Raw genomic sequence first — 20,530 nt, 5'->3', positions numbered from 1 at the left:
CACACACAGACACACACAGACACACACACACAGAGATACACACAGACACACACAGAGACACACACAGGCACACACAGAGGCACACACACAGACACCCACACAGAGACACACACAGAGACACACACAGAGACACACAGACACACACAGAGACACACAGACACACACAGAGACACACACACACACAGAGACACACACACACACACACACCGTGCTACCACCACGGGCAACAATATCTGCACTTGGGAGTTTTTCTCCCCCTGAACACTTTCTGCAGTGAGCATATGATGCTAAAATAAAAGCATACGGACTTCTTCTAACCTAATTATTTCTTGAGAAAGAGAAATAACACAATCATCTTTGAAATAACAGATTCTGGAAAGCCTGTTGAAAACTGCTGGAAATTGAGAAACACATGGTTGATTGATTAAGTCTTAAAATATTTATTAAATATGGAAATCCACTGCAAGAAAATGGAAGTTCTTCCATTGTGCTGAAGGTTATGTCTAAGGCTGGGCAGAGTCATCTCAACAAGAAACTCAGCAAAGGGGCTTATGATCACAGCTTATGTACAATGGGACCCCAAACAACAGCATGATAAAAAGGGAAGAGCCAGAATATAAGGAAAAAGAGAACTGAGAATGACTAAAAGTTGTATTAAACGCCACTGCTAAAAGGTACATGAATCTTATGGTACATGAATTCTATCTCAACAAAGCTGTTCTTAAAAACTATATGAAGGGGCGCCTGGGTGGCTTCGTTGGTTAACCGTCTGACTCTTGGTTTCAGCTCAGGTCACGATCCCAGGCTCCCGGGATCGGGTCCCGCATCGGGCTCCCTGCTCGGCGGGGAGTCTGCTCGTCCTTCTCCCTCTGCTCCTCCCCCTGCTTGCGTTCTGTCTCTCTCTCTCTCAAATAAATAAAATCTTTAAAAATTTTTTTAAAATAAAGTAAAAAACTATATTAAAAATTAGGATTGTTGTCATAAACGCATTGCAAACACAAAGTTTTCACAGAAGAAAAATGGACTGTGTTATAAAAACTGCTACTTTGTATAAAATTTTGGGAGCAGTTTCTTTGTTATAAAAACTGCTACTTTGTATAAAATTTTGGGAGCAGTTTCTTCCTCAATGGTCTGTTCGTTTAATTTTTGCCTTCTGAGGCTCTTCAAGTAAAACATGTTTTTTAAAAAGAAAACAAAACAAGCTATGAAAATAGAGCATCTTATCCTCTAATCCAGTTCTATATACAGATTCCAACACTCAGCCTGGTTTAGGAACCCAGAGTCTGACCTTTAATCCCACTGCCTGTTAGCCTCTGTGTCCTGCTTTCCCTTCAGGCCTCCCATCCCAAAGTAAGGAGGCTGCACTGTTACTCATTCAATTTTAAGAAAACAAACCCCACCTGATGTCTGAACTAATATTATGGAAACAAAATTACACAGCACAGAGAATACAGTCAATGATATTGTAATAGCCTTGTATGGTGACAGATGTTAGTTACCCTTGCAAGATGTTAGCTACCCTTGGGGTAAGCACAGCGCAGTGTATAGACTTGTGAAATCACTATGTTGTACACCTGAAACTAAGGTAACATTATGTCAACTTTAATTCAGTTTAAAAAAAAAAAGAAACAAGATTAACTTGTTCTGTTAAATTCCCTGGAAGAATTCAATGACGCCAAAGCTGGAACCCAGCATTACCACCAGGGTCCAAACTGTCCTACCCTCCTGGAACATCTGAAAGGAACCACAGCTCTCGTGAAACAATCCAAGAAACCCAGTGATTTTTGTACACAAGAAACTGGGCACTGATTTCATACCAAGAAATAATCATTATGGAAGCTAAAAAAAAAGGAGCTAACATTTATTGAGCTCTTACTATATGCCAAATGTTCAGCCACAAGCTTTATGTGTATTATCTCCTTTAATCCTCACAACAACATATGAGCTAGGTACTATTCTTAATTGGTGTAAAAAGTTAAATGTGTGCCAAGTTCACACCGTGAGCTGGTGGCAAAGGCAGGTTTTGAAAGCATGCAGCCTAATTCCAGGCCCTCCAACTCTTAATCACTATCCTATAATACTTTTTTTAAAAACTATATAGGGAATGGGACACCTGGATGGCTCAGTCGGTTAAGCGTGTGCCTTCAGCTCAGGTCATGATCCCAGGGTCCTAGGATCGGGTCCCGCACTGGGCTCCTTGCTGAGCAGGGGGCCTGCTTCTCTTTCTGCCGCTCCCCCTACTTGTGCTCTCTATCTCTGACAAATAAATAAATAAAATTTTTTAAAAAACTATATAGGGACTTATTTCACTAAAAATTAAGACATGTTCTTAAAAAATCATGGGTTTTACAGTAGTAAAGTAATACACAAAGAACCATAACGAACTGATATGCATAACGTAAAAAAATTGTTAATTTTGCAACAAGATACCATGAGAATGGCTAAGCCATAATAATTTTTTAAAGTATTTGCAATAACCAATGATAGAAAAGGATCCAGAATATATTTAAAATGCCATACATTAGTAAGAAAAAGACAAATACCCCAATAGAAAAATGGGGGAAGTATATAAATAGACCATTTAGAGGAAGAAATATGATCACCAAAGGCGCTCAATCTCATTAGTCATCAGGGAAATGTAAAGTAAAATAATTAGACACCATTCACATCCACGTTTATAAGTTTTTAAGTCTTAGGGTTCCAAATGATTATGAAGATGGAGAAATTCTCATGCACTGCCAGTGGAGTATAAACTGGTGTATCACTATATAATCTGGCATTATGTCTCTACATAATGTTGAAGTTGAAAATGCACAAACCCTAAGAATCAACAATTTCACATCAAAATATATGACCCACAGAAACTCTATCAATGGCAAACACTGCTTATAAGAGCGAAAACTTGAAAAAAATCTATAAATACATTAATATAAAAAGAAATAAATGATGGTAAGTTTATAACATAGAAAGCCAGACAATAAAAAGGAAAAAATTCAATTATTTTACCTATACCAGCACAAGAAATTGAAAATCAGTATTGAGAAGTAGCAAAAGAATATATATGATACCAAATATGTGCATGTACAAAATACACAAAATAGTAATATATATTGTTTATGGATAAATATTTATGTAGTTCAAGTATAAAAAAGCCAGGAAGGATGCACACTAATTGCAAGATAATGATTTCCCCTGAGAAGGATGAGGAAATGGAAGGCAGGGGAGCATCAACTGAATCTATAATGTCTTTTTCTTTAAAAAAAAAAAAACAACTATTAAATTTGTGTTGATTCTGTGTAGTGAGTACAAGAGTGTCTATCACATTATCCTATCTACACTTTTTGTATGTTTGAACTATTTCAAAACAGGAACTTTTTTTTTTTAAGACTTTATTTGAGAGAGAGAGAATGAGAGAGAGAGAGAGCACATGAGAGGAGGGAGGGTCAGAGGGAGAAGCAGACCCCCCGCTGAGCAGGGAGCCCAATGCGGACTCGATCCCAGGACCCTAGGATCATGACCTGAGCCAAAGGCAGTCGCTTAACTAACTGAGCCACCCAGGCACCCAACAGGAGCTTTTTTAAATTAAAAAAAATAATAACAAAAGTTGTCCTAAGGAATTTTTTTTAAGATTTTATTTATTTATTTGACAGAAAGAGACAGTGAGAGAGGGAACACAAGCAGGGGGAGTGGGAAAGGGAGAAGCAGGCTTCCCACCGAGCAAGGAGCCCAATGTGGGACTCGATCCCAGGATTCTGGGATCATGACCTGGGCCGAAGGCCGATGCCCAATGACTGAGCCACCCAGGCGCCCATGTCCTAAAGAAATTTTCACAAGCACCTTCACATGATCAATTTTGTAGATGCCACGTTAACAGCTAAGGGATATATAACACACATGTGGAAATGTCTCTACTACTGTGGCCAGAAAAACTACAAGAAATAAAAATTAATGGCTGAAAGCTGCAGGGAGGTTAATATTGACTCAACTTTCTAAAACCTTGTAAAGGGGTGTCTGGGTGTCTCAGTGGGTTAGCGCTGGACTCTTGATTTTGGCTCAGGTCATGATCTCAGTGTTGTGAGATGGGGCTCCATGCTCAGCACAGAGTCTGCTTGAGATTCTCTCTCCCACTCCCTTTGCCCCTCGCCCCATGCTCCTCACACACTTTCTCTTAATCTCTCTCTCTCTAAAATAAATAATAAATCATTTAAAACCTTTTAAACCAGAGCTGTCCAAATGAAGAGAGTCCAGAGAGGAGGGGCAAAGAGAGAGGGAGAATCTTACGCAGACTCAGCTGAGCACAGAACCCAAAGCAGGCTCAATCTCACAACCGTGAGCTCATGACATGAGCTGAAACCAAGAGCTGGACGCTTAACCGACTACACCACTCAGGTGCCCCGAGATGATAAAAATGTTTTAACACCGGGGCACCTGGGTGGCTCAGTCGTTAAGTGTCTGCCTTCGGCTCAGGTCATGGTCCCAGAGTCCTGGGATGGAGCCCCTCGTTGGGCTCCCTGCTCAGCGGGAAGCCTGCTTCTCCCTCTCCCGCTCCCCCTGCTTGTATTCTCTCTCTCGCTGTATCTCTCTCTGTCAAATAAATAAATAAAATAAAATAAAAAAAGAAAATGTTTTAACATTGACAGTGGGAGTGGCTGCACGACTGTGTGAATATACTATTTTGAGTTGTAAACCATTGCTAAATGGCTGAATTCTGTGGTACGCAAATTATACCCCAATAAAGCTCTTATTAAAAATATACACAATTAAAATATACATAATTTTGTTCCTGAGATTACAATGGATCAGCTGAAGTCATGAGAACTGCTAGAGTTCATTTCTACGGGCCAGCTACTTGATCCTAAGATTTTGATGTGGGACCTCCTCACCATCCTATGCCTTCACTTTCCCTTCTGGTCTTAACCCTTTCAGGTCCTTCATTCACACTAACATGTATGTGCTTAAAAACAGCTCAGAGTGCCATCCCTCCCTGGGGTCTCTACTTATACTAAAGGAACTATTCTCTAGCGGTGTTTTTTCTGATTTAAATCAGATGTGCAGGTCTTTTAGCATCATGGAGACTTCACGGAGTAACTAACAGTCCTATGTCGGTAATATCTACCTCCTAAGAAATCAAGTAAATATTTTATATTAACTTGTTAGGCCATAAAACGGTGGCAAAAACTGGAGAAAAAATGAAAATAATAGACAAGAAAGTATCTGGGACTTAAAGCGAAAAAAAAAGATATTATACTTAGTTTAAAACCCCAGTTTAAAAAAAAATCAAAATTCCAAGAATATCAAGGGAACCCCTTGGTTGAATATGTCATCTGAGTTCAGATCCATCAAAAATACTACATGTCACTCTCCCAGAAGACAAGCATCATTGTCTTAAAGAAAATGTAGCTCCAGGTACCAAATGGCAAACTCTGGTGAATAAAGTCACACACAAAGGTTAAATAGCTTGGATTTATTTTTATTGCGAGAGATGAGGCTATAAACTGACATGAGTGATTCTGTCACAGTGATTAAAGTGGCAGAGGGACTGCAAGGTGGCCTTAGGTGGTGGGATGTCTGTATGCGAACCAGTGTCCAAGTTCCCACTGCTATCTCTGGTGTCCTCCCTCCTCATCATCACGGCCCTGCCTTTCCTAATAAACCCTGCCTCGGGGCACCTGGGTGGCTCAGTCATTAAGCGTCTGCCTTCGGCTCAGGTCATGATCCCAGGGTTCTGGGATGGAGCCCCACATCAGGCTCTTTGCTCCACGGGGAGCCTGCTTCCCCCTCTCCCTCTCCCCCTGCTCGTGTTCCCTCTCTCGCTGTGTCTCTGTCAAATAAATAAATAAAATCTTAAAAAAATTTAAAAAATTAAAAAAATAAACCCTGCCTCAAACCTGAAGTAAGAGGGACAGCTATTTTAGTTCAGATGCTCACAGTGATGGGATCCTCACAGAAGGTGGGCATACTATATACAGGGTGTCTCTGTTGGGTTAACAAGAAGAGATGGGGGAGGAAGAGGTCACAGAGAAGGCAAAGATGTGGAAGAAAGCCCATGCTGTCCCAACAAAACATTTTAATAATCTGGAAGAAAGAAATACTGTAATTGTTGGAAATACATCAAAAATACATAAAATTAGGAGCACCTGGGTGGCTCAGTCAGTTGAGAGTCACTCTTGATTTGGGCTCAGGTCATGATCTTGGGCTGGTGGGACTGAGCCCCGTGTTGGGCTCTGCACTCAGCACAGAGTTTGCTTGTCCCTCTCCCTCTGCTCCTCCCCTCCACCCTGCTCTCTTTCTCAAATAGATAAATAAATAAAATCCTTAAAAAAAAAAAAGTACAGGGGTGCCTAGGTGGCTCAGTCGGTTAAGTGTCTGCCTTTGGCTCAGGTCATGGTCCCAGGGTCCTGGGATCGAGCCTCACATCAGGCTCCCTGCTCAACAGGGAGCCTGCTTCTCCCTCTCCCTCTGCTGCTTCCCCTGCTTGTGCTCTCTCACTCTCTCTGTCAAATAAATAAATAAAAATGTATTTTAAAAATAATAAATCTTAAAAAAAGATAAAAATTAAAATTAAAAAAAATTTTTCAAGTACATAAAATCAGTAACATGAATGGTCACAGAACTTTTTTTCATCTTTGAGACAGAAAATTGAAACAAAGGCAGACCATAAATATTTGCTGAGCATCAAGTATGCATCAGGCACAGCACTAAGCAGTGAACAAACAACAATGAATTTGAATGACAAAGTCGCAGCCCAAGGTTACACAGTCTCTCTCATGGGGATACCTTCTATTAACACACCCAATTGTCAGTTGCTCTAATCCCTCCCGCACCAACACACACGTACCCAGAAATAATTTTATGGCAAGCCTCTGAGGCAAGTTTTACTCTTACTATACCTGTAAAAGTGCCCCATCATTTCTTAATACTGAGTCTGAATCCTGGCAATATAGTCCTGGATCACTCAAGAAGAGTGTGAGAAGGGTCATGCTCAGCAAGTGCAGAGGGTGGACTGAGCACATAACTCAAAGTTTAAATCCAGGGAATGACGAGCAATGAGAACAAAAAGAATGATTTTAGGAAGGCAATCAGTCTAGCAGTAAAGAATGGAAGGGACGCCTCACTCCACATCCAAAGAAGAGAAGGAATGAGGGACAACTAAAGGGAAACAAAAGAAACAAACAGAAAAAAGAAAAACCACAACAAAAAAACAAAACAACAACAACAAAAAATAGGTTTAAAGGTAAGTAGTAAAATGGGAAAGCTTGTTGAACTCGAACACATTTTCCAAATGGCAAAATAATTAAGTCCAGCAATGTGCACAGAGGATGGTTTCCAACACTGAACGTAAATAACCTTTCAGAGACTTGTTTTTTTCTTTAGCTGCTGAGAGAAAAAAAGGAACTTGACAGAAATAGAGTGGGGGGAAAATATGACAAAATAAACCAAGGGTCATAGGGAAAGTGAACAAAGCAAGACCATGCTCATGGGAAAACAACAAATGGAAAGAGGTAACAGGAAAGGGATAGAACCTGTACTGAGAGATGAAGAGAAAAGAACTGACCAGGGAAAACCTGACCTCACAACAGGGGTCTGGGGACATGAGAATGGAAAAGGGTTCTGTAAAAGTCATGGCATCAATGACTTCACCGAGTCAACATTTGCTTGTTGAGCACTTGCTATGTACAAAGCTCTGGGTCAATGCTGGGAAGAAATGAAAATGAAGATGAGGATGCATGCCTTCACTCCTTGTTTTTCCATACAATTAAATTAAAATAATTTTTACCCCATCACCCTAGAAAAACCACAAACTTCATGATTTCATAGCCAGAACATTCAGGAAATGTCCTAAACAACTCATTAATCAATAACCTCAAGTAGATTTCACATGAAATGGTTAAGCTATAAATTAATAGCATTCACTCTCCCTTCATTAATCATGAGACCCTTGTCTAGGCAAGATCATTAAGAACGATAAGAACATCATGCTAAGTCATAAAGTGGGAGAACAGTTTTGGGGTCCTGAAAAATTCCATCACTTTCAGGGATGTTGAAGTTTCTATCAAAGTCAATAAAAATCTTCCTAAGAGGGGCCTACAGAACCCGGTTTTGTGAAGTGCCGGCTGCATGTGTGGCATCTCGCTATCTAGCTCAAAGAGAAACCACTTAAAGAAAAGCTTAAGCTGTGACCAGGAGTACCAAACTGCATGGACCAGCCTGACTCCAGCCTCCTGACCTCACTAGTGGGAAATGAAGGCAATTTCTCCCAACCCAACCTATTTAAAAGGCAACCTGAAAAAAAATAAAAATAAGAACAGCAATTGACCAACTAGAGGTAAAGGCTACAGATGTGAGTCAGGGCCAAGTAGAATAAGTGGTCTAAGAAGATGGCCAACCAGGAGTTCTCCTGCCTCAGGTAGAAACTTTTAAAGCCACTTGCAAAATGTGAGCTCTTGAGGCCCATCTTCAGGAAAGCCTCATTGATTTCTCATCTTCAAACGGTTATCTAATGTTCTTGAGTTGGGACCAAAAAAAAAAAAAGCAGCAAAAGGGCAACTACTGCTTAGTGCTAAAATCCCCGGTACAAAATTGATTTTTAAAAAGGAGAAAAATGTTGATTTACCCTTGCTGATACACGCATATGATTCTGAAAAATTTCTTCAATATAAACAGACAGACTGCCGAGGGTGGGGGTCAGGGGGTGGATTAAGTTGTTTATTTCTTCCCTTCCCAGTGATAACTGCTGATATTTCTGGGTCGTGCTATGGCACTTTTTTATTTTCTAAATCAAATTACATATAATAGTCTGTTCTAGGAAAAACAAAACAGATTTTGATCTTAAAAGCAAATCAAATGATGAAATCAGAAATACAGGACCACTAGAAGTCTACAATAATTGTTTCATATATGAAGTATTTATATTTTTTAAAATACAGCACATTAAAAAATAAGTAAAAAATAAAAATACAGCACACTGAACTCTATTTTATGTGTGAAATAATTATAATTATCAAAAGGGACTATAAACTCAATATTTGAAGACTAAAATTTATGCGTGTATTCATCCTTTTAACCCAGTTCCAAAGAGGACTTCGGGATGTTTATATGGACACTTACAAGATCAAATATAAATTTTAAGCAGATGAGGAAACTGGGGAGAAAGGAAAATTTATCACTTCAAGAAATATTTATTAAGTACGTACTCTGTGCCAGGGTGGAGATGTGTGGTGAACAAACAGACAAGATCACTTTTCTCATACACTAGTCTGGTAGTTTTATATTCTAGTGATGACACACTGGAAGAAAGACAATAAGTCAAACGTTAAAGAGAATGTCATCAAGGGGGCTCAGTCAGTTAAGCGACTGTCCGACTCTTGATTTCGGCTCAGATCATGATCTCATGGTCATGGGATCAGCCAGCGTGGGGCTCCTTGCTCAGTGCTGAGTCTGCTTCAGATTCTTTCTCCCTCCCCCTCTGCCCCTTCCCGCTCACACTCACTTACTTGTACCCCCCACCTCTCCAAATAAATAAATAAAATCTTAAAAAAAAAAAAAAGGATGGCAAGTGCTAGGAAGACAACAGCATAACATGCTGTGATGGGGGGTGGGGGTGGGAATACTTGAGAAAAGTAGATGGAGGAAACCTGAGATTCCTTTTTCCATGCCTGAGTATTTATTTTAATCCAAGGATAGCATGCATAATGAAAATGTGTACAGGTATGACTTTTCGTATTGATAAACTAACACAAATCAAGAGATATTTCAGATGACACTTGAGCTGAAATGGGGATGATGAGGAATACGCTGATGAGCTAGGATGAAGCTGCTAGGAAAACTCATGTTGTGACTTTGGCTTTGGAGGAGGGCACAATTTGCCTCTAAACTTCTGGCATCCAACTCAAGGAAGGAAAAAATTACATGACAAATCTCTCCTCTTGGTCCTGATAAGGCACCACCCATAATGTTCTCCAAGACTTCAATTAATACTGTAACTGGTTTCTCAGGAATATTTCTTACAATGTCCTTCAAAATACCCTTTAGAAAAAGTCTGGTGAATTATTGAAGAGGTCAGGGATGCAAATGAGAAAACTGGTATCAATTCAGATATAAAACTCTTGTGACTAACTTAAATCCAGAGAAAGATGTAAGCCATTAAAAAAAAAAAATCTCTTAAATCTTAAGGCTACACAGAGCTCCTCAACCCTACATATAAATTGGAAATCTACTGGGGAGATTTTTAAAAAATACCCCCACCCCAGAATCTCAGTAGGTAAGGCCAGTACTCTGTGGAGGAACAGATGATAATTCCCCATAAATTGTTTCTCTTTTTTCCCCCACAAATAGTTTCTTGTGAGTTTCTCGCAGATAAAAGTCCAACAAGCACTCAGAGTACAGATACTCTCTGCTGCCATTTAGATGTAGATTCAAATATTTCTATGTAGTTAAAAGAATAACTGAGGTAGAAATAGAAATTATAACCATTTCTAGAAATGAAAACATAAAACAAGTGCTAAACATGATATCAATTCACTCCTGAATGAAGTTAGCAACCTGAGCAGGACCAAGAGTTTCTCAAAGAAATGTTAGGTTGATTCCAACAGAGATGAATGGGTTAAATGTTAAATGTTAAATAAGTAACATTTATTACAAAAGGATTATTTTATGTGGATCTCTAACATTCTCTTTGAGAATTCTTTTCCCAACTCTACTGCTTACTGGTTGTATGACCTTAGGCAGGTTAATTAGCTTCCTTAAGCCTCAGTAGCCCCAATTATAAAATGGATATAGCAGCTACCTCAAAATGAGAGATTATGCATGTAAATCACTCAGCACAGCACCAGGTACATGGTAACTATTCAACAAATACTAACTCTTATTTTTCAATTCTTTCTCTCAATATTTGCTTTCAAGGGCTTTTATTACCAAAAGTAAACACATCCAACTAGATGTTCACAGAAGCTATCATTTTGGTTATTACTGATTATGTATCTCTTTCATCCTAAGGCTTTGACATTTGGGACTCCAGAGCTACTTGCTCTAGGAAGCCACAAAAGATATTCTGTATCTTTTTCTTTTGAAGAAAGGTGTATGGATCCCCATTTAGCATTTAATGTTTCTGGTTTATGAAACTTTGAGTACACATAATTTTGGTATTGGCTGTTGAATATTAAAATCTTCAATTTACAAAGAAAGATTATAACAATAAGTATACACATCCAATTCCGAAACAGAACCCAGGCCCTTCAATATGTGTTTTTCACATTTTAAATGTTAAATATCTTTTGTAGTTCATTCTCATTCTCAAGTTAGTAGATATGATTAATTCCTCCTGAGTTCTGCAAGCTGCAAGAAATATATAGTTCCAGTGGGACAAATGGAAGAAATCTTTGACCTCACTGCCATTGAATGACACCTAGAGAAATGTTCTTGGCCTGCTACCATAAGGCCAGTTAAGCATAGAGTTTAAGCCCAGGAGGTGCCGTGGAGTTAAAGTGCCAGGGTTCCAATCTTTTCTCAACTACCTACCAGCTTTGTGGTTTTACAGCTGGTATTTCCTGTCATATGATTCTTGTGGGACTGCAGGGAGTTAATGTGTACCAAGTACCAAGAAAACTGTTGGGCACATACAAAGTAACCACAGAAGTTACTGTACATTAAGTATTTTAGTGTATACTATCACATACATGCTAACACTACTATAAGCACTTCTCTCTTTCCTGTTTTGTTTCCTTCCTCCATCTCACCACACTCCTTATGTCCCTTCCTCTTCTGCTCTTCCCCTTCCTTTAATTAGCATTCTTTTTCCCTTTGAAGCTTATTCATGAAACTTAATGATAAATGTGGCCTAATCTGAGCCCCACTGGAGCGACTGAGTACCAGTGACCTTACAGATTCCTGCTCTCACTGAGCCACGACAAGAAAGCAGGCTTCCCTCCATGTACTTTTAGGAAGGGTCCTGTCATTAAAAATGATAGAACACCTGGCATTTGAAATTTGAGAAAGCAAATAAAAGAAAGAACGATTTTTATCAACCCATAAGCTCTTAGAGTCATTCATAGTTTTCCAGGTATAGCTGTGAAGAAGTGACGAAAGATGGGTTCTTTTCATACACAGTGAGATCATTAAGCAGAACTCCAAAGATGCCCAAAAAATATATATACAAATCGGGATCTCACAGAGTAAAACCAAGACCTAAAGAAAATTTCCACAATCCTGAATATAATTTTCTTTTAACTATTTAATTGTAAGAGAAGCATGTTGATAGGAGAATAAAAATATGCTGGAAAATGTCTCCTTCCTATTTATAGCAGAAGAACAAAGTTTTGATGGGTGGCAAAACTTTATCAATATTGAGTTACTTAGGTTTAACAAATGCACATTAAGAAAAAAAAATTGTTTGTGCTATCCTTGCAAAATACTTCTAAAGCTATTAATTCCTAGGAGCCCTTTTCCACCAGAGAAGCAAAGCAGTACTGCAGACAATTTACCGTGAAGCTGACTCAGTGCTCCCAAGTGAAACAGCACAATTTTAAGTACAGCTCATCCAGGCTTAGGCATATGTATAAATATAGTCACAAAAATGGAGCACATTACCGCTTGCCATCTTGCTACCAGCTTGTATTACTGATTATCAAAACTATGATAAATTACAGATCTATGTTTTTGGTACCTGACCACTTGAGAAGCTACAACACGATCCAGGGAAAGAGACAGAGAAATAAGTAGCCCATCTATTCACTGACAGCAAAGACTTCTGACAAAAAGAGATTCTGCTATTTGCAGAGAAATATAATCAATGGGTGAAAAACAAGTAATCGAAAATCTATGAGGTGAACACACAACAAAATAAACCACCAAATAACCTATCTGATGTTACAGTAAATCTGTCATGCTTGGCTAGCAAAAAAAAGAAAAAAGAAAGAAAGAAAAAAAGTAGCCATTAAGGTGCTTTTTCTTAAAAATAGCAATTAAGTGATTATCAGTATCAAACTATCAATAAGGCTCAGTAGGTACTATCTTGCTCATATGGATGCCCAGTTAAAAATGTTTTATCCATTGATCTGCAAACACACAATTCCTTCAGCACAAATAACTTCAAGTCAGAAGAAAGAAAGACTCTGGATAATTTACTCTAGTTCTGAGTGCTATTTTACAAGACTGAAATTACTTCAGAATAGGTAGACAACCTTGAGGATAGCAAGGTTACCCACAATCAAATATGATTTCTTTGACTATCATTTCTAGAACTTTATGGCAAAATAACTTTTCATTAGGGGCTGATCATCCCACTTAGGATAAAAATAAAGTATGCATTCAAGTAACTGGTCATGTAGTAAAGAAATCTTTTATAATATGGATTATTATCAACAGAATTATTATTTCACCCCAAATTGTCAGTATTTCCCCAAAATCATAAGAAAAATTTCTTCCAAAAGTATGAGCATTCTTTTCCATTTAGTGATTGAAAACTGAAACAAGGACACATTAAGAGTAAAATTAAGGTGTTTTATACTGTCACAGTTCTTGTGAGCTTTCTGAAACATTAAGTAATACACTGCTGGTTTCCTTACTCTGGGGTAATGGCTTTATCTTACCAGGTGAGAAGTAATTCCTGAATTAGGTTAGATGACCTACAAGGTCTCTTCCATCTCTAGGACTGTTAGATTCCACTTAGTTGTGTAAATTTTAGCAATTTGTAACTTACTTTTGGGAATGTGTTAAATTCAGGTAATTAGGGCAACATATTGCATTAAAGTGATGTCATAAAATTTCTAAAGAGTACTCAAGCAGCCTGAGGGAGTAGATGTTATTTAACAAAAACTCATATAGTGCTTACAATATCCCCAGCATTGTTCTAAGTGCTTTATAAACTCATTTATACAGTATTTTCAGTATACTTAGTAACTAAATTCTTATGAAGCTTAATGAGTATGTGAATTAGCATTCACCAATAAATTAAAGTGAACAACCACTTTCACTTACCCTTTGAAATTAAAATTAATTCATTTCTAACAATTAGGATGATCCTGCAATATTATGAATCTGGTCAGTTAACTCTCCTTGCCGAAGTCCTTCAACTGCCTTCAGGACAAAGTCCAAATTCCTCCACCAGTCATGAAGGTACTGAGGCATCTACACTACTTTCCTGTTTTGGCTCAAATGTACCTTAAATCCTATTTGCACTTAACAAAAATATGTCCTGATTCCCACCTGCCCACGTAATTGCTGCCCCTTTGGTTTGATATGCCCATCACCTTCCTTTAATCTGGCCAATTCCCACTCACCCTCAAAACACAGCTAAGACAGCACCTCCCCATGAGAGGCCCCCTGACTGCTCACCTGGCTTAAATACTGTTTTCTCTGCTTCAACAGCTTTCTGTGATCACCTCCAGAAAACCACATAGAAGGGCAGAGTATAACTGCCTATCCATTCATACATCTTCCCACTTGTCTGTAAATTCCTTAAAGGCTTGAACTGTGTCTTTTATCTCTAAATCCCCAGAGCCTTGTACAAAAATTGGTACACAGTATGAGCCCAAGTAAATAAATGCCTTTTAAATACACAAATGAACAAATGAATATAGAAAGGCATCCCAATTTTATTTCTGAAGAAGAAAGGAAATTGCTAAAAGTATCTATGAGTAGCTAAGATGCCATAATTTTATCTATTTAATTACCAAACAAATGATAAGGGCCATATATAATCAACTTGAGTTTTTAGGTCCAATGACAACTCTCAATGAAACCAAAAATGCAAAAATGCAGGAACACTCCTTAGTTTCCTAATTGCAGGAAAATTTGGCATATGGCAACTAAGTCTTTACAACTGTAATTGGCAGATTCAAGACCTAGTAGTCAGCAATTTCTAGTTTAAAGAGCATGTAGTTTAAAGAACATGGTAAACTGCAACAGCCTCCCAGGTGATCCAGACATCCAACCAGATGTACTGTGGTTACCTTACTACGTGCCAGGCACTGAGATAACTGCTCACAATAATTATTTTGATGAGGAGCACCTGAGTGGCTCAGTGGGTTAAGCATCCGTCTATTTTTTTTTATGTTCTGTTAGTCTTTTATTACATGTATTTCCATATTTTCATATACATATATATATTTTTTTACTAAAACAAGATCATAATGTTGTAAATAGTTTGTTTTCTTTTTTTTTTTTTTAAGATTTTATTTATTTATTTGACAGAGAGAGACACAGCGAGAGAGGGAACACAAGCAGGGGGAGTGGGAGAGGGAGAAGCTCCCTGCTCTGCAGGGAGCCCGATGTGGGACTCGATCCCAGGACCCTGGGATCATGACCTGAGCTGAAGGCAGTCGCTTAACCAACTGAGCCACCCAGGCACCCAGTTTGTTTTCTTTTCATATCTTTCTACATATATATTTTTTTTTACTAAAACAAGATCATAATGTTGTAAATAGTTTGTTTTCTTTTCATATCTTTCTCTTTCCCTGTCAATAAGTTTCCACAGCCTCTAATACCTCAATCATACTGAAATTACCCTAATTGTCCCACAACTATTTTCCCAAAGCTAGTTTATCCAAATCACGTTTTAGGTCTGGAGGCTGCATTTTATCCAGCTTGTCCATCCCTTAGGTGTTTTCAATCTAAAACAGTCCTTTTCTTCACCTGTTAATTTTCCTGCTTGATGTTTGTCTGATCACTTCCTCATGCTGTCACTTAGTCTGCTCCTCTGTCCCCTGTATTTCCTAGAAATCAGAAGGTACATCTAAGAGCTTGATCGATTTATGTTGATAAACTTTGTCTAGAATACATTTTGGGTACCACTGTATGTTTCACATGGCTTTTCTTCAGCAGGCACATGCCATATGGTTTTACCATCACTGAAACTCAGACTGTCCTCTGGGTCTCGTAATGGCTGCCCGAACTGGCTGCTAGACAGTGATGTGATGCCCCTGTGACCAAAAAGTATTCAGTGTGGAGTTCCTTTAATACCACACAGATGTGCGGTTTCCCCTCAGCCATTCACTGCATGGCCAGTTCCATTTGACAGCCTTTGCCTGAATTAACATTTGTTAGAAATCACAAAATGATGATTTTTCTAATGTTATCATTTCTCCTACGTTTATCAGCTGCCACTCCTTAGTGAAGAAGAGCTTTCCCTAATCAACTAGATCCATTTGGTTACTCTGAAAACCATTCAGACAAGCATCCAAGTCCTGATTTCAGTTCAGGTCATGATCTCAGAGTTGTGAGATCGAGCCTGCATAGGGCTCTGCCCTGGGGCATGGAGCCTGCTTAAGAGTCTGTCTCCCTCTCCCTGTGCACCTCCCCACCACTTGCAGCATGCAAGCGCACTGTCTCTCTCTCTAAAAAAAAAAAAGATATTTAAAAATAATTACTTTAATGGTAAGACAGCATTTCACTTTCAATCCTGATGTGAATAATCTATTCATGCTGTTCAACCTAAATCCTACCAGTTCATCCATACCCCACCAAAAGCCAGTCATTCTTCTCAACTGTGAGGTTTATTATTGTAAGAAGTAGAAACTGCATAGGTCCAAGGTATCTTCTGCCCCAAGTGGAAAGGCCTATGATCCAAAAACTGCCGAAGTCCTGCTCCATAAATGGAGAGAAAAGAAGGAAGACTGGCCTGTTTTCCAAAGGTGGTGGTCTTTCACCAACACAGTGAAGGGCAGGGGGTACCTGAAGACATGACCAGCACGAGGCAGAGACTTGGAGCTTTCAGGTTCAATTCTGCAGTTTTCTCTTTCCGCATTTCTATTTCCTTCTGTTGCCCTTCCCCTCTGAGAAAGTCTTCCGTGATTTGTTTTAAAGCACCGGCTCTATCAGCAAAAATTCAGACTGTAAACTACAGGATGAAAGACCCCCTGTCTTTGATGAATAAATTGCAAAGAAAAAATCAAGGAAATGGAGAGGAGGAAACTATGCATTAGAGACTCAAAAAAATAAAATAATTGCAGTCTATAGACACTATTTGGATCCTGAATCAAACAAACAAATTTAAATATATATGTATTACATTTATATATATTTATCAAATATACTTACATATATTTAACATATTTACATACTTAATTTATATTTATATGTTAGGTATAATATCATGGTTACATTTTTAAAAGACGCCTTTTAGAAGCGCAGAGTGAATTTTTTATGAATGAAATTATATACTTGCTTCAAAATAATAGGAGGGAAGAAAATAGGTAGGAGATAGATGAAACAAAATTGGCTATGAGTTGCTAATTGTTGAAGCTGGAGGTTCATTATAATATTCTATTTTGTGTGTATTTGAAATTTTTCATAATCAAAAGTTGTAAAAGTGTGTGAGAATATTCCTCCACAGAAATAACTTTCATTTACTAAAAAAGAAGAGTGTCCCCTACTTCTAATTCTTCAGTTTTATTATGAAAACAAGTCAGAATGAAAGAGGAAAATAGGTATTTATCAAAAGTTAATTCAAATAATGGGATCCTTCGTTAAAGCTTGGCACATCAGATTTTCTACTACAATAATCAAACTTTGATGGATATTACTGTAGCCCTTTAAATTAATTTCTTACACAAAAATTTCAACAGAGCTAAACCTTTGGCTACAAATACAGATTTAAATGGCATTTTTCTATTTTTACATATTTTACACATATAGATCAAATACTATGACTTTCACAGCATCAACGTACATCTTAAAGTATTTTTTTTTTTTATTTGCGAGAGAGAGAATGAGAGAGAGCACGAGAGGGAGGAGGGTCAGAGGGAGAAGCAGACTCCCTGCTGAGCAGGGAGCCCGATGTGGGACTCGATCCCGGGACTCCAGGATCATGACCTGAGCCGAAGGCAGTCGCTTAACCAACTGAGCCACCCAGGCGCCCAGTATTTTTTTTTTTTAAGATTTTATTTATTTGACAGAGAGAGAGATAGCGAGAGCAGGAACACAAGCAGGGGGAGTAGGAGAGGGAGAAGCAGGCTTCCCGCGGAGCAGGGAGCCCGATGTGGGACTCGATCCCAGGACCCTGGGATCATGACCTGAGCCAAAGGCAGACGCTTAACGACTGAGCCACCCAGGCGCCCCCATCTTAAAGTATTAATAAATATATCTGCACATGTGAAAATGTTCAGCCTGCCTTTAGGTCAGTGAAGTTTACAACATTTTCAACCACATGAACAAGTTCTACCTTAATACGTACTTACAGATGAATAAACTGTTTGCCAGGCTGATGTACATAAACACAAAAACTGTTTACAGAGCCCCAAAATAATTACCTAAATTAATAAGTTCAAAATACTTTTCAGTCATTAGCTGTGGATGTGTGTTATTGATCTAAATATGGGTAAAAGGCAAACTTAGGTGTTTTTAAACATAGTTTATAAATGCCCAATAAACAACACGGCTCAAATTACACTAAAGGACTGCTACCAACGAAGAAATGGGGGAGGAGACGCCTTTTCTGAAAGGTAGAGGTGAATGGGTACATCTCTGGTGTCCACAAATTGAGTGAGCTGAGAACACTGCAGTTGAGCTTATTTTTACAGTTTGAGTTTAGTTAGGGATGTCTAGGCTGGTCTTTTCATTTTTTTTACAGTACCAACCTTGGTTTAAATCACGTATAAAGTCTTTTTGAGGATTAAAACAAGCACCACAATAATGATGATGCAAATCCTGCCAATATTAAATCCCTTCTTGCTATGCATGGCACCTGACAGAGGTGAGAGGGGCTCCGGCCCTTCGCCTCAGGATGCCGCACTGCCGAAGACATCCCGCACAAACTCCTCTCTAGCAAAGCTCCGGCCTGTGCTTCTTTGGGGGGGTTCTGTCCCTCCCCCCAACCCCCGCCCCGCTCCCTTCTTTTTTGCACACAGAGCGCCATGCATGACTCGCATTAGGACTGCGCTTATTTCACCAAAGACACTGCATCTCCAGGGCGACGGAGAGCAAACGCGGGGTAGGGTGCGCCAGGCCGCGCCCAGGCCCAGCCCCCGGACCCCGCCTCTCACCTGCCCGCCGCCGGGGTGGCCCCGCACCCGCGTGTCGAGTGCGTCGTGTCCAGTTTCGTCTTCGCCGCCCGAGCTGTAGAGGAGCCGGAGTGGCACGATGCTCTGGCGCTCCAGGAAGCGGTTTTCGTTCCTCCTCTCCAGCTCCGTCAACGAGGCGTCTCCTCCAGGCAGGAAAAGGGTAAGGAGGGAGTGGGGAGAAAAGAAGAAAATAATGACCCTGACCCATACTCGTGCCTTCTGCGGTCCGACGTCTCCTCTATGAAAATCCCGCCGCCCCCTCCCTCCCGGTCCCTATCTGAGAAGGACGCAGAGACACCAGCCGGAGAGCCCTGGACCAGCTCCTCTGAGATCATCCAGGATCGGGGCCCAGAAGCACAGCACCCCTTTCCGATCCTCCGCATTCCTCCTCTTCAGAAGAGGAAAAACAGGCATTTGACCGAAGGCTTCTAATGCATCCGCGCGCCCCCACACATGTATTTTTGCTTCACTTCTCACCACCCTTCTAAATAAAAAATCTCCCCGCGCACTCGGGAAAGGGGGATGCCCGTTTCCAGTGCGCTTGAGGGCTGCAAAGACTCCCGGAAAATGGTACCTCCCGAAGCCACAGAGGGTGGCGAACTTACCTGCCCGGCCGCAGCGTGCCGGGGGGCAGGTCCCCAGGGCGCAGAGCAGCAAGAAGGGCACCGACGCAGCCGCCGCCGCCTGCATGGTGCTGCCGTCAGCCCGCCTCGTTCGAGACGCTCAGCTCCTCATGCCCGGGCCTCCGGGTCCGCTCCCCTCGGCCCGCACCGCCGGGCTCGCCTCGGCCGCCCCCTCCCAGCCCCGGCCGGTGCTGCGGCGGCCGTGGCGCTGCAGCCTCCGCCGCGGCGCTGCCTCAGTGCTGCATTGTGCTCCGCGGGCGCTTCCGCTGGCGGGGGGAGTGAGCGAGTGCTGCATTGGGCGGTTGGCTGTAGCTAAGTGGTTTCTAGCGCCTCCCACCTCTTCCCATGGCAAAGGCTCCGGCGGGCGACGAGCGCTCGGCAGGGAGCGAGCGCCTGGTGCACTCGCCCCCCGCGCGCGGACAGGGGCGCGCGCCGGAGAGTCAGCTGGGAAATGTAGTTCTCGCTCAGCATCCCGCTCGTCTCCACGAAGGTGCGGACTGTCGCGACCTCGTGACCACGGAAGACAGGAAGGGGGAAAAGGGCAGAAGAGAGGTCATCGCTGGTAGGCCTCCTGGGCACCGAAATAGCCCAACTGTGCCGCTGCGAGAGCCAGTATTCCTTCACTCTGTGCGTCCGCAAAGAACCGTAATAATGTTTTCCACAGATTCAGTAGTTACTTAAATTATTGTCAAGGAATTACACCCTCAAGAGTACGTGGTAAGTTAATCATGCATCAAATACTGATTGAGGACCTGCTGTGTGCCCGGTGGCTGACTAAGCAGGGGGACACAACCATGAACGGCACGAGTGTAAGAGGCACGTGCTCTCAGATAGAGTAAAAACACCGTTTTTTACATTACAGTGTGAAAGTGCCCTGGTAATGCTTAGAGGAGGATCATTAACTCAGCCAGG

General features: G+C 40.6%; 1 protein-coding gene across 14 annotated transcripts in view; it reads right to left on the bottom strand.

The window, feature by feature from the left end:
• The window catches only part of ADAM22 (ADAM metallopeptidase domain 22), a 224,172-nt gene extending 204,487 nt beyond the window's left edge, over positions 1–19,685 (bottom strand). For 7 of the 14 annotated variants that reach the window (XM_021689563.1, XM_021689565.1, XM_044920239.1 and 4 more), the window contains exons 1-2: positions 19,601–19,685; positions 18,978–19,138 (exon numbers count right to left, since the gene is read on the bottom strand). In XM_021689563.1, the coding sequence (XP_021545238.1) occupies positions 18,978–19,138; positions 19,601–19,685 (246 nt within the window). Of the gene's footprint in view, positions 1–694; positions 706–10,329; positions 10,350–18,957; positions 19,139–19,600 lie in introns of all 14 variants that reach the window. The other 7 variants (XM_021689564.1, XM_044920243.1, XM_044920242.1 and 4 more) reach the window with 2 other exon arrangements.
• Positions 19,686–20,530: the final 845 nt, after the last annotated feature.

This window comes from Neomonachus schauinslandi, chromosome 12, assembly GCF_002201575.2.
Source record: "Neomonachus schauinslandi chromosome 12, ASM220157v2, whole genome shotgun sequence".
Lineage (NCBI taxonomy): Eukaryota > Metazoa > Chordata > Mammalia > Carnivora > Phocidae > Neomonachus > Neomonachus schauinslandi.
The sequence above is the reverse complement of the archived record's forward strand: the minus strand, read 5'-3'. Positions and strand labels throughout refer to the sequence as shown.